The following is a 14,266-nucleotide window of genomic DNA, read 5'->3' on the forward strand; positions in this document are numbered from 1 at the left end:
CGAGAGCGAGCACAGGCAGACAGAGTGGAAGGCAGAGTCAGAGGGAGAAGCAGGCTCCCTGTGGAGCAAGGAGCCCGATGTGGGACTCGATCCCAGGACGCTGGGATCATGACCTGAGCCGAAGGCAGCTGCTTAACCAACTGAGCCACCCAGGCGTCCCAAGAAGATCCTAGATTTAAAGTGTTTTCTTTGTTAAAGAAATGCCTTAAAAATAGTCCAATGGGTATGGAATATTAAGTTTTGTTTTTGTTTTAGATTGATATTTTGTTTGCAAGATTAGCACTGCAGACTATTCCAGAAGACTTGGACTTACGAGATGACAGTCTGCTTAAGAATTTAGATATAAGATGCATAAGAAGTCTTAATGGTATGTTAAAACCTACTTCTGTTTGCATAATAACAGTTTTTGTCAAATGCAAAATAGGTTTTACCTCAGATTTAAAATGGAACTTTTTATAGCCCTGCTGTTTACCCATAGTGAGTCGGATAAAATATGCTTTCCTTAATAGTTAAGACTGCAGAGGGGCTATGTGGTAATTTATTTTACTAGTATCTTGCACTGTTACTTTTTTTCTTCCTGGGGCATTTAAAGACAGACATTTGTACTCTATTACTAGTGGTTTAGGTTTCACTGCGTAACCCTAATTAATTGTGATCGTACACTCTTGATAACCTTTTCAGCTGTTGTGTTTCAAGGGGTTACTTTTGAACACTATTGTATTTACATTTCTATTACCCTGTTCTCAAAGAACAATTCCTGCAAACTTCAATGGATTAAACCCTTGTCCGTATATCTGGATGGGAACAAGTTTTAATTATACAGTCAAAGTTTGAGATTAGGCAGATTGGTTGGTTTATAGTAGTATTTGTGATAGGAGATTAAAGTTTTAGATTTTTTATTTGCCTTTTTATTCAGTTAACGTTACTGATTCAGTGAAATAGTTTTTATTTAAGTTTGACATCGGTCTTAGAAAATTGAAAAGAAACATCATCATTAAACTTTTGATGATTTAACGTTCTGTTTTTTCACTCCCTGTTAATCAGGTTGCAGGGTAACCGATGAAATTTTACATCTAGTACCAAACATTGACAACTTCAGGTTAACTCTGAGAGCTATCAAACTGTGGGCCAAACGTGAGTTCAGAATTTGTTGGCTAGCTTATTAAAAACGTTTCAACTGTTGTTCAACACTGACTTTTCTTTTTGCTTTTCCCTTATCAACAGGCCACAACATCTATTCCAATATATTAGGTTTCCTCGGTGGTGTTTCCTGGGCTATGCTAGTAGCAAGAACTTGCCAGCTTTATCCAAATGCAATAGCATCAACTCTTGTACATAAATTTTTCTTGGTATTTTCTAAATGGTATGTGTTTAGATTATATTAAAATAAAATTGATTGTAGACACTGAAGTTTAGTCTTATTTCTATGACATTTCTGCAGCTGGTTTCAGATTCAAATTTTAGTTCATGATGTAGCCATTTAGGTAGCCTTGGGGAGATCATGTTGTATATAAAATGGCAAACCTAAATTCCTTTCCTTTTCCCTAGCTTTCCCAGGATAGTAAGGCAGGTGCTTTTTTTGTGCTTCCGTTTCCTCTAAATAAACCCAGAATTTTAGCCGTCATGCCTGCTAAAAGCCAATTAATTTATATCAGTTTTAGGAAGTATGGATGAAATTACATATACCACTTCTTTTACTCTTCGGACTCTTCTGAATCTGTAGCTCTTTTCTTGGAAATTTTATTTTTTTGCTTTCAGCTGCCCATTTATCTCTGGTAAAATATTATAAATGTATATAAAAAGCTTTTAAGAATAACTATAAATGTGTAAAAAATAGCAATTTCGTCATCCCTTTGAGATTAGCTGTTAAAGCAGGAGAGTTTGTTTTTTAAAGCGTCTTCATTTCACCGTGTTCACATTTGTCAATCATTATTTCTTTTAAGAAAAGTAAGCTAAAAAAAGATTGCCAATTCATATTAGTTGCTTTGGCCTAAAAGATTAGGTTTCTTGGTTTTTAATCAAATTGATCTTTGAGATCTGTCTTCCCACTCAGTACTTGCCAAACCTTGTACCTCCTCCCTCTGCAAAAATAGTTCTTTTTTAGTTATTTTATACAAATTTAAGTTATTAGAGAGATTTATAATATAGAACTTTGCCCCACTTTTCAGTACACATTCTATTATATACAGATCTGATAGTGCTTAATCATATATCAGTTTTGATGAGATGGACTAAAGAGTGTCATAATTTCTGTAATGCTACACATACATAGTAAATAATATTTCTAAGAAGCTAAGCTTGCTACGAAGGATGGCAAATATTTTTGAATTTTTAATCTCTTCGCTAAAGAACTGAGGTAGCTAACTCGTAGAATGCGTCTTGAAAACAAAGTTATTTGTATCACAAAGTTTCATCACACACATTCATGTTAGAGCCTTTAGGTTGTGAGAGAAAATTTCCCTAATCCGTCTCTGTAATTATTCATATTCCTTTGCCGAAATGAGTTAACTTTTTCACCCTCACTTGACTTTGGATGTAGCCAGTATGAGGCTAGGACTTTTTTCTTCCAGGAGGGGTTTATCCTGTTGAAGGTTGAGGTGAACACATCAGATGTCTTGGGATAGTATTTTCTAATTTAAATAGTGCTTTTTCAGTTCTTTGAGAGTCAGAGAAGATGTATGACTTACCAGCCTGAGAAAGCTACCAGATGGTTTAAGTTGATTTCATAGTTAGAGGAAAAGTATTTGAAGTCGTCTTAACATCAACAGATTAGGAGTAAAAGATGATAAATATCAAGAGGGCAGAATGAATGAAGAAGGATCACCTTCACAAATGCTGTATGTTTAACAAAATACGTTTAGATGGTAATATCCAATAGTCTTATCAAGTGCTACAATCTTTTTAAACAGGGAATGGCCAAATCCAGTGCTATTGAAACAGCCTGAAGAATGCAATCTTAATTTGCCTGTATGGGACCCAAGGGTTAGTGTATTATTTTTTCCCCTACAAATTCGCACTGTGCAATAACGAGTAAAAATCATCTGCATAATCTTCAGGGAGACCTCCCGTCCTTTTATGTATGAGTGGACATGTCCGTATTACACTTTCTTTTAGATAACCTCAACTATAATTGTCCTCTGATGTGAGAAGCATAATTATGTACCCTGTAAACTCCTTTTAATTGTACATAGTTTATAATATCAAGTTCACTAACATTTTTAATTTATTCTATATAGAACTACCTTGTAAGTCAAAGTTTGTGTGGGCATTTGTGCTTAAAAAAAATAAAAGGATACTCAAAATCCCTGTATTTTTTTATTTGATCTAAATATTCTGTTAAAATTGGGTTGTGGTAGGAAAACTGTTTAACGTTTACATGTGGCAGATAACTTCTGAGCAGTATCACTCTAATTACTATGATGTAATTGTAAAAATTGGTTTGGATATTTCAGATTACAAAAACCTGGTTGGGATAAAAGAAGAGCTTCTGTTCTGCTTTTGGGGAACCGCTTATGCAGTTTAGATGTTAACAACATGCACTTTATTAATTGATAAAAGAAATAGAGGTTTCAGTAAGACTTTTAGGTCTATAAAATTCTATTTTTCTCCAGTAATTTCCTATTTTATTACAGTATTGAAAATTATGACCGTTTTAAGTCTGTTAATTACATCAAGCTATCCGTTTTCAAGTTTTCCAAACCTCAGTCATTTAATTTTGGAAGGAAGTGAATTGATAGTTTCCTTTGTGGAAATATGTCAGTTATCATTAGTATACAGGTTAAGATAAGTTACTAAGTAATTTCATTTTTTCTTAAAATGATAACACAGATAATACAGCCTCAGAATGTTTTAAGAAGCTTATACTTCCTATAAGTTAATGATGTATTAAAAATTATGTTTCCATTTTGTTTAAAATTTGTTTTGCACAGAACACTATTTAGTATGACCTTTTTAAAAAGTGTAATTGTGTGTGCATCCCCATTTCTGTTGTTGAAAAAAGAAAAACTAAACATCAGTAGATGCTCAACTAGAACCTTTTTTGCTTGGCAGGCACACTGTTTCTAGTAAGATTGCCAAAATAGTCATGCCCAAATGATCGAAGCAAACCTTTAGTTGAGACCAAATCTCGGATTCTGTGAAGAATTCCTATAAAAACAATGTCGCCTTCCATGGTTTTTCTTTCTCAACTCCAGCTATGAATGACGTAAAATGTAATCATTGGTTCAGTTTAACAAGGGGTAAAAAGTCCAAGTGTCTGTTGCATATGTACTTGAAGAAACTGATTGGCTGTTGTTGTATGTAGGTAAACCCCAGTGATAGGTACCATCTTATGCCTATAATTACACCAGCATACCCACAACAGAACTCCACGTACAATGTGTCCGTTTCAACACGGATGGTCATGGTTGAGGAGTTTAAACAAGGTAAGTGTTTATCCTTATGCTCTCCTTTGTACACGAAGGATCTACATACCATTGTAGACCCAGTAGTTGGCTATGCAGTTTAAAATGAAGAAAGCAGTCACTGAAGTGGGTTTTGGTGTTTATTGATTACAGTATGTATTTGAGAATTGACTTGAAAAACTCAGTTTTTATCCTTTGAGGCCAATTATTTTTGATTATAGACTAGAAAGTTAACCAGTTTAAAGCTCTCCCTTTAGGTGGCCCTTTAAGGGCTACTTTTAGTGCTGTGCGGTTGCCTTGTAAAGTTTTAAAATGATACCAGCTTGTCTCCACTGGTGACAAAAGAGATGCTTTTAGCAAGCTATATACTTTGAGTAGGATTGGGGCCAAAATGCCTGTTATTTGGAAGAACCTGTAAACTTTCTGAATCCCAGCAGTACAGTTCCAGTTTCATTGCCAAAAATGGTCTTTGAGGGAAGTAGCTGGAATAGGATTATTTGATTTGATTGATAATAGTCATGGAAAGAGAAGTAGCTGTACCACTACCAACTTCAAACTTAGGAGTGTAAAATTCTTTTCTCTTCATGGGAGAATGTTAGAAACATCAGGAAGCTTGTTTTTAGAGAGGCCAGAATCAGAGCTTATGGGAAGTTTTTCTTTCTTGGTTAACTACAGTGCTTCACTTTTTGGAGAGAGCCATCCTATGAGCATGGCATTTAGAGTAACGGTAATTTACCAAAAATTTGGCTCTCAAAAACTCCTCCACCTTCTTGAAAAGTGTTTATGTGAGAATCTCTGTCTTCTAAGGTCATAGACTGAAATTGCTGTTTGTTAAAGTTACGATTTTAGGATTATAGTGAATGCATGTGGTATGTTTAAGATCTTTAAAATTCTAGATTGTTAGACTGAAGCATGCCAACATTCTAATATGTTTTTAATTTAGGTCTTGCTATCACAGATGAAATTTTGCTGAGTAAGGCAGAGTGGTCCAAACTTTTTGAAGCTCCAAACTTCTTTCAAAAGTACAAGTATGTATTTTAAGGCATGTCAGACATGTTGCTCTCTTAAGTAATGGTTTAATGGTAGCGTATGTGACATCTCTTCTTGCTAGACTAACGTAGTTTTAAAATTTTCCTTTAAACATCTTCCGTAGAATTTTCCTTCCTGTCACAGAGGGTGTACTGTTTTTAGTAAACCCTTTATTTTTCCTTTGTTGAGGAGAAGTGTAGCCCCTATAGTTTGCTGCCTGGTGTAACCAAACTCCTACATTTGTAGCAACACTAGTTCTGTAGGCGTCTTTAAGTCATCACCAGAACACTCAATCCATATGCCTTGGCAGAGGAGTGAGCAGTTAAAATCTGTAGTTACTGTTCTCTCTTAGGAAACGAAGTATTTTGCAAGTTCTGGAAACTTACCATTGAGATTCTATATAACCATAAGCAGAGCTAATAAAATGCGGACATAGAGTCAGTGAAGTGTTTCCATTAGTTATAGCACATGATTGGCCTACCATTTTCCCCTAATGTTAATAAAGCCCATCAGATATTTCTACAAATAATTTTCTTGGAATCTAAGTGGGTGTAATATTTTTTACGAATGGTTTTAATATAATGATTTAATACCTTAGTACAGGATAAAAGCCTGATTGTGTTGGTTTTGATGAAAATTGTAAGCTATAATAAATCTTACTTTTTAAAAAAACAATGGACTTGCACTTTTATTTGCCCTGAGCTGAAAACTTGCCAAAGTCCCACTTAAAATTTTTTTCTTTAATGCTTGAAACTTTCCTGACCATTTGATCTTGTGTTGGATTGTGTTTTGTAATAATCTAAGCAAGATTGCTTTATGCTCTTTCCCCAATTAAAAACAAGAATGATGACCTTCATGATGTCTCTGTGTTTTGTTTCTGTATCTTTTGCATGAAAAAGCAATATGGAGCCAGCTTAATTGTTGTGTTCTGGGAGCACTGCGTTGTCAGTAAATATTTAAATAGCATAACATTGAATGCTCTTGTTTATTACTTATTCCCCATAAGTTGTGCTTTTCCATTTGGCGGATAACTTTTTTTGTTGTTTTTTTATTTTAACTGATGTTGAGGAAGTACCTTTGAACATTTAAACTAATAAACACATATTCTGATATTTAAGACTACAACATCAAAGTATGTAATTGCTTGTATGGAGAATAAGGACGAAACTGGTTTTTTAGAAAAATACCAGCATCTTTTAATACCTGAGAATCAAAGACTAAGCTAGAATCATTCTTTTTCCTGTCTCACTTCCTCATAGGACTAAGGTGGGTAGAAAGAAGTTTTTGAAAGTACTCAAGTGGCTTCCTTTACTTGAAAGATTAATTGTTGAAATTGAAACCTTGATAGTGTCGTCTGTTTGAATACAATACATTTGCATTACCATAACTTCGAAGGTTTTTTTTTTTGAACCTTGTTTAATCTTTAGTCTTTTAGAAGTTTTAAGTTGTCCTGTACGCCAAATAGTACTTAAAAAGTCTTCAGTGGACTGAATGAAGGATCATAGATTATTGTCTTTAGTGAGTTTTCTTGAAACAAATTATTTTAGGTGATCAAAAACAACTTCACAAGTATGATTAGGTTTGAGGAGGTAGCACCAAATAGAGGAAATTCTATCATAAAATTTAAGTTTTAGCTGTGAGTCCCGAGAAAGCAGATTTGAAAACGTGACAGTAAGGCGCTAGTTTTATCTATATCAAATCCTGTTTGTATTTTAACTTCTCCAAAAATGTCATCTCTATAAATATCTAGTGCTTACTATCATTAGAATGTAGAGGTAGTCATTGATTTGAATTTTTCTTTTAACATATCAAATGTAATACCCCCCAGATCGGCTGTACATCTGAATTGAAATCCTTCGTTTTCTCTTGAGTCTGAGTTGGTTAAGCCTTGTTTGAAGTATATCCTGAAAGTAGTGCCATTTGTTAAATATTAGATTTTGAATTGTAATATACCTACCTATCATTCTCAGAAGGGAAGGAAGCATGGGAAAATTTCATTTTCTTAAAAAAGCAGACAAGTCATCTTCCAGAAGATCTCAGTGTTCCTTGAGAAAAAGGGGTAGCATTGCTTTGTGCAATTTTAAATAACTATAAGAAGACATTTTTCATGTTTTTCCTTTAAGATAATTCAGGTTGACACGTAGCAGTAAAATCATCATTCACATAGGAAATGTGAATACTTACTTCAGGTATTCCATTTCACTAGGAAAAAGAGGAAGGAAAGGTAATAGCAAGAGGCCAGCATGTTTCCTAAGGTATAAGATTATTCACGATTTCAAGGAGTGTGTGTGAATAGACGAATTTAGCCTTAAAATGTTTTAAAAACTTAAAATACTGAACTTTAATTCTTGGGTCCCGAGTTACTTAAAAGGATTTTTCTCTAAGATGATTAGATTTTTCAGTACACATATTTGAGCTATAATCTACCCAGGTAAAATATTAATGTGATGAAATGGCCAGGAAACCTGCTTACATATTGTTTTTTGGGTAAATAAGGTATTTGTTAGGTTATTAGGTAATAAAAGCTGCTAAATTGTTCTTAAGAATTTTTAAATAGGTTTTAATTCATTGGAGATGTATTTTTATAGTAAAATTTTTTACTGGAAACTGGAGATCTTTAAATTTGAGGGAAAGTTAATGACTTGCATTAAGACTTGAGAGTGTCTCCTGAAGGAATTTGAGTATCTTGAGCAAATAAATGATGGTGGCAGTTGGAAATTGGAGATCACGTTTTTTGGGACAGCAATAAAAAAAAAGTAGTCTAAATTTAGAAATAACTTCTTGGTCTCTCTGTTTTCTGATAGGGACCTTAGGAATTGAATACCAGTTCTGGTTTTTAAAACTTAACAAATTTGGTTGGTATTTTGGTTTCAGTTTCTTAGCCGGATGAGTATTTGTTTTATAAATGGATTCCTAATGGCAGGTTGTTTCTATTAAACTTAATTGTATTTTATATATCCTTTTTTGCTTAAAATTGCTTAGATGTGGCTGAGTAAAGGACATAACCACACTCCCCAGGCCTCCCTCATTACAATAAGTACCAAAGGTGAACTTTTTAAACTTCAAAATTTTAAACTTTGAATTCCACCAAAATTTTGTTCAAATGGATTGTATGTTTTGCCTTTGTAAATAGAGAATATTGTGCATCATTTGTTGAAGACTCAGGTGGTGATTAAGAACATCCATTTAAATAGTGTGGTAAGAGTAGTTTAGGGACTGAGAGACTTTTGTCCCTGTCCTAGGTGAATGCAGACAACTTTGCTTTTTGTGCACATGCCTGCTTTTTATAGTTTGTTGTCTCTCATTGTAAGTTGTCGTGCTTCTGTCAGAGAGCTCTTCTCCATCTTCCTCCCCACACCCCACCTGCCCAATCTGCTCAGGTTGCTGACTGAGCTCGTGAGGATTTTAGTGCATTTAAGAGAACTTAAGGGCTCTGAAAGTGGGTTTCTGTGTTCGTAAAATGCATGAGCTTTTAGTGCTTTTATGTGACTTTTATTAACTTCTATTTATTTGAGCCGCCTGTGTTTGTTCTGTATATTTGGTTTGATCCAAATAATACTGAACAAATTTAAACTGGTGGTAAGGGAAGTATTGGTCTATATGGATTTGAGCTGCATATTCACATATATGTCTACATGTTTTCGTATTTATACATACTACCTCTGTTACCTTGTTGATAAATACTTGAAGTTAGATCATTTGAGCTTCACTTTTTCCCTGCCACTAAGAGGCATTACCCTATGTTACAGATGACGTACATAAACAAGTCTCACTTGGCTTACATAGTTAGGAAGAATCATAACTGTTTTTCAATTACTTAATGAGAGTAAATAATAAGTAATCAAATGGAGTATTTTAAGGAAGAATGGTTAAAAAATGCTTTAACTTGCCAAATTCCCACTGTCCCTAACCTAAACATCTCTCTCTTTCTTTCTCTCTTTCTTTTTTTTAATGGCTAATTTGAACTGGGGTTATTAGTCTTTTTCTGGCCTAGGTCAGACATTTGGTTTTGGTCCGAAACCTTATTTATAATATGTGAAAGATAAGGGTTTCAGCCTTTTTTAAAAAAAAGAATTAACTAATTAAAAAATTTCCATCCTACTCTGGTATTTCAGACTAGTGCCCATACTAGGTAATGTCAGTTTGCTTTTTTTGTGAGGTAGTTTCTAGTAAGAAGTTTGGCTTCTTGCACCTCTAAAATGGGTTCTGTGGAAGAGTACGTTGGACTGGACTTTTTTAATATCATAAAATTACATGAATTATACTTTAGTTCTAAATAGTTTGTTTTAAAAAGACTTAAATTTTTAGTATTTGGTTATGATGGCATTTTATAAAATGAAAACTTGCCTTTTCTCCAATTTAATGGGATTGGATTCTGCATAAAAATCAGATTTCTTCTTTGCTTTCATGTTAGTCATGTCTGCCTTTTAATAGAAATTTATGGTGTTATTTGAAAAAAATCACGAGGCCTGTCTTTAGTATTCAGTTTAATTTTTGCTATCTATTAATTTGAGTTAAAAAGCATGGTGTGTTTGAACTGTTTTTGAGCTTACTGATGTAATATGTATAATTAGTGATCTTGTTTTTGTGGCTAGAGGCTTGGTACATTATTTCTGTTAAAAAAACTTGGTTTTAATAGATTATATTTTAGTGAGCAGCTTATAGATATAAAGTATTCCACTGGAGTCTTTGAACCAGACTATCAGTTAATGTTTGTTTATTGTTCTTGAACTAAGCTGCTTTGGGATAATTTATAAAATCACTCTTTTTCAGAACAACTAAACCCACCAATAGTTAGAAACGAGGAATTGAGCTTTTAGGATTTTATGTATATCTTAAGATTGCAGTCCCCCTTGCTAAACTGATACTGATCTAGAACTGTCACAAAACTTACATTATGGTGTTAATATCCAGCACAAAGCAGTTAAATAAAATAAATAGCATGTTGTCTTTATCTCCAAAGGCATTATATTGTACTTCTAGCAAGTGCACCAACAGAAAAACAACGCCTAGAATGGTGAGTATAAGATTAGACTTTACAGAGAAAATAAGCAAAAATCAGATAGCTTCAGAACACAACAGATGGGAGAAAGCTTGTCCTCCCATTCAGTCTGGTTTTATCCAAAAATGGAACTTTCCTACTTGTAGCAAAGTGTAGGCACTTGGGGATTCATCCACAACTTTGTTTTTTGTTTCCCTTACGGACATCCATATATTATTAACTATATTTAAAGTTCTTTGTTTTAGCTTACTGATTTTTTTTTTCTTTTAAATATTTGCAGGAATGTCTTTTGTAACCTTCTTAGTTTGAAATGTGGCTTGATAATCCTTCCTCAGTTTTGCTTCAGCATTTTTGTTTAGAGTCTAAGACTGGTTTTATCTATGCAAGTTCAGATGGTTGAACTGCCCTCACGTGTATTTAAGTATCATCTTCATTTTACTGCTTGGTGTAAACGTATTTGACTTTGTGCATTTTATTTTATTTTTTTAAATTAACCAGAACTTTCATTAATACTAAGTGACATTTGTTCAGGGTGGGCTTGGTGGAATCAAAAATCCGAATCCTGGTTGGCAGTTTGGAGAAGAATGAATTTATTACGCTGGCGCATGTGAATCCCCAGTCATTTCCAGCACCCAAAGAAAATCCTGACAAGTAAGCAGTCTTCTAATTTCATCTAGTTTCCTTCTCTCCTTTTTAACTTGTGCTCATAGAAGCTTAGGCAGTTTTTAATAACTAGAGTCACCATTCTGTTGATCATATATGGCACAAAACCAATTTGAGATTAGTAGATTAGGTTTTCCAGATTGGAAACAGGAGAAAAATTATTTCTTGAGAAAAATCAGTATTAAAATACTTTTCTTTGATAATAGTCTAATGATATACCTATTAATTAATTAGAGTTCAAATGATGCATATCTGCCTTTTAGCATTTCTTGAAACTTCTCACCCGTGGTATACAGTCATCAGAATAGCTGCTATCCCAAATATGTCTTGCTTTTCATCTTAATTTTTTGAAAGAGAGAACATGCTTTAAATTTACCTTGCAGGGGCGCCTGGGTGGCTCAGTGGTTTGGGCTGCTGCCTTTGGCTCGGGTCATGATCTCAGGGTCCTGGGATCGAGCCCTGCATCGGGCTCCCTGCTCCGCAGGAAGCCTGCTTCCCTCTCTCTCTCTCTCTGCCTGCCTCTCTGCCTACTTGTGATCTCTGTCTGTCAAATAAATAAATAAAATCTTTAAAAAAAAATTTAAAATAAATTTACCTTGCAAAAATCTGATTTGTGTTAGATTCTGAAACACTGGGAAGATTGGTTAATAAAAGGCTCCCATTATTCTTTTAAGGGTCTTTCAGTTTCTGGTTCAGTTCCTGTATTATTTACTTGAGATTCTACTTTGCCTATACTTCATTGCATTTGGAAGGTGAAGGAAGTTAAAAAAGATAAAGTAGCATTAAAGAAAGATTGAAAAGTATAGGGGAACCGATCGTTTGAGATTTTGTGACCGTGGTATGGCCATTACTCTTATTTGTTGATAGAGATTATTTTCTTTTGCAGTCCTGTGAAAGAATTGTTATGTGAGTTTTTTATCACTTTTTGTTGCTGCAGTCTTAATTTATTAAAAGACTGATCCATTCAGCACATAGATTATTGAATGTTCAAAAGTACCTGAATCACCCATTGTTCCTGCTATTGTGCTGTAGTCAAATTACTTTCATGTCGTCTTTCTTCTTTCTCTTTTCTAAAAAACGATTTATTTGTTTTAGAGAGAGAAAGGGAGAGCAGGGGTCAGGGGAAAAGCACAGGGAGAGGGAGAGAGAAACCCAAGCAGACTCTGTGCTGAGTGCAGAGCCCAGGGCAGGGCTCAGTCCCGTGACCCATGAGATCACAACCTGAGCCCGAACCAATGGTCAGATGCTCAAACCAACTGCACCATCCAGGTGCCCCTCATGCCACCTTTTCAACTGAGTTTAAAAATTTTAAGGATTATATGTTAAGTTCTAGTTAAAATTTTTGTCTAGAATACTCTCTCTCTCTTTTTAGATTTTTCTAAAATGCATTATTCCTTTTCCTTTGTTAGTTTGAACATAATTTTGTTGTGCCTTTCATACTTGGGATCATCATTAACATTGGCTCTTAGTACCCCAACAGGCATTGGGGGGATAGTTTTGATGGAATTTTGGTTTAGAACTTCACTTAGTTTGCTGACACATTTGTATTCCACATACCTCAGGTTGTCAACCACATTGATAACATTTTCATGAAGTCTTGATAAAATAGTAACACTTTTCTTACTTTGCAGGGAAGAATTTCGCACCATGTGGGTGATTGGGTTAGTGTTTAAAAAAACAGAAAACTCAGAAAATCTCAGTGTTGATCTCACCTATGATATTCAGTCTTTCACAGATACAGGTATATCTCTCCTTGGATGATCCAAACACGTAACTTGCATATTTTAATTTGTCTTCATGTGTACCATAGTAATATTTGCAATAACTGTTAATTTACTTGGGAAAATTAAACAGTGATTATCAGAATAATCGTAATGTTTTGGCTTAGTTATTAGTTTCAGTAATATCTAATGTATAAGGAGGGTTTTTTTTGCATTGTAGCTTTAAAGTTAAGTAGGACCATTTTAATGTATTAACAGTTATTTTTGAAGTTAGAAGAGAATTTGATTTTGTAGAAGACTGAGTCTGTGTCTGACTGCCTCAGTAATCTTGAACCTTAGCCATTGACAAGCTAGACTTCTGGTGATGTGAGGAAATTTTATTCTTTGTATCAAATATATAGTAGACTCAAGTGTTGATTCACAGGTAGAGTATCGGGTGATTAGAGCTACATTTCAGATTCACCCATACCCTGAGAGAGAGAACTGAGATAGAATAGTTTGTCTAAAGAACAAATGGGTGTAGTTCACAGAAGCAAAGGCTATACACAGATGTACAACTTTTCAAGGGAATGGTAAACATGTATAGAGACAGAGATGAATGTGCGAGTGTGGCGACTAGAAGGTGGTTGCACTGTGTGTGGGATCACTAGCAGTATGCTGTCCCGGAGCTGCTCCTGGAGGTGTGGTGCTGTCCACTGTGATTCTGACCATCAACAGCCTTGCTGTTGGTGATACAGTAGCAGTTTAAGTTTTCAAATGAGACAAGATGAACTCTAAATGAGACCCATGGTAGTTGCCTCCTTGGAAAATTCAGATTAAAAAGACTCTGTTTTTATGAAAAATTGAGTTGATTTCTCTCAAATAATCGATAAGTAGGTTTTTCATTTTTAGGAATATAAGTGGCATATGGCACAATTCTTAGTGAGGAACACTGGGAGCACTGAGGGATATTTAGTGTCCCTAGCAAGTAGTAACCCTTAATAACTGACAACAAAAACACTCATACACATTTTTTTAGGGTGAGATTTGGAGGGTGGTAACTCCATTGCTGAATAGCGCAGAAGTGTTTTTTTCCAGAGTAAAAATTCTGATGTCATCTTGAACTATAAACTAAGAAATTGTGTAGAGATACTTGAATTAGAAAATCTGTTTTGTGCATTTCATCCTCAATTATTTATCTAAGATTGTGCTAATGAACCATCAGGATTTTCAAGGAATTTTTATTTTGGGAGGGAAGTGTTCAGTTGTCCTGGATCTTGAAACATTTTAATGGAATACTTTGTGGGATTTTCTTTTTTCTTTTCTTTTTTTTTTTAAGATTTTATTAGAGTGTGAGTGAGTATGCACAACCCCGCACAAGCAGGGGGTAGGGGCAAAGGGAGAGGGAGAAGCAGACTCCCCGCTGACCAGAGAGTCCCATGTGGGCCCCATCCCAGCACCCAAAGGTT

General features: G+C 34.7%; 1 protein-coding gene across 4 annotated transcripts in view; it reads left to right on the plus strand.

Annotated features, from left to right (window-relative positions):
- Positions 1 to 14,266, plus strand: part of PAPOLA (poly(A) polymerase alpha) — a 59,450-nt gene that overhangs the window by 25,459 nt on the left and 19,725 nt on the right. For all 4 annotated transcript variants that reach the window (XM_059373929.1, XM_059373928.1, XM_059373931.1 and 1 more), the window contains exons 7-15: positions 256 to 367; positions 1,045 to 1,134; positions 1,225 to 1,363; positions 2,910 to 2,982; positions 4,304 to 4,424; positions 5,347 to 5,431; positions 10,396 to 10,449; positions 10,966 to 11,085; positions 12,729 to 12,838. In XM_059373929.1, coding sequence (XP_059229912.1) covers positions 256 to 367; positions 1,045 to 1,134; positions 1,225 to 1,363; positions 2,910 to 2,982; positions 4,304 to 4,424; positions 5,347 to 5,431; positions 10,396 to 10,449; positions 10,966 to 11,085; positions 12,729 to 12,838 — 904 coding nt within the window. The remainder of the gene's footprint in view (positions 1 to 255; positions 368 to 1,044; positions 1,135 to 1,224; positions 1,364 to 2,909; positions 2,983 to 4,303; positions 4,425 to 5,346; positions 5,432 to 10,395; positions 10,450 to 10,965; positions 11,086 to 12,728; positions 12,839 to 14,266) is intronic.

Source organism: Mustela nigripes, chromosome 13, assembly GCF_022355385.1.
Source record: "Mustela nigripes isolate SB6536 chromosome 13, MUSNIG.SB6536, whole genome shotgun sequence".
Lineage (NCBI taxonomy): Eukaryota > Metazoa > Chordata > Mammalia > Carnivora > Mustelidae > Mustela > Mustela nigripes.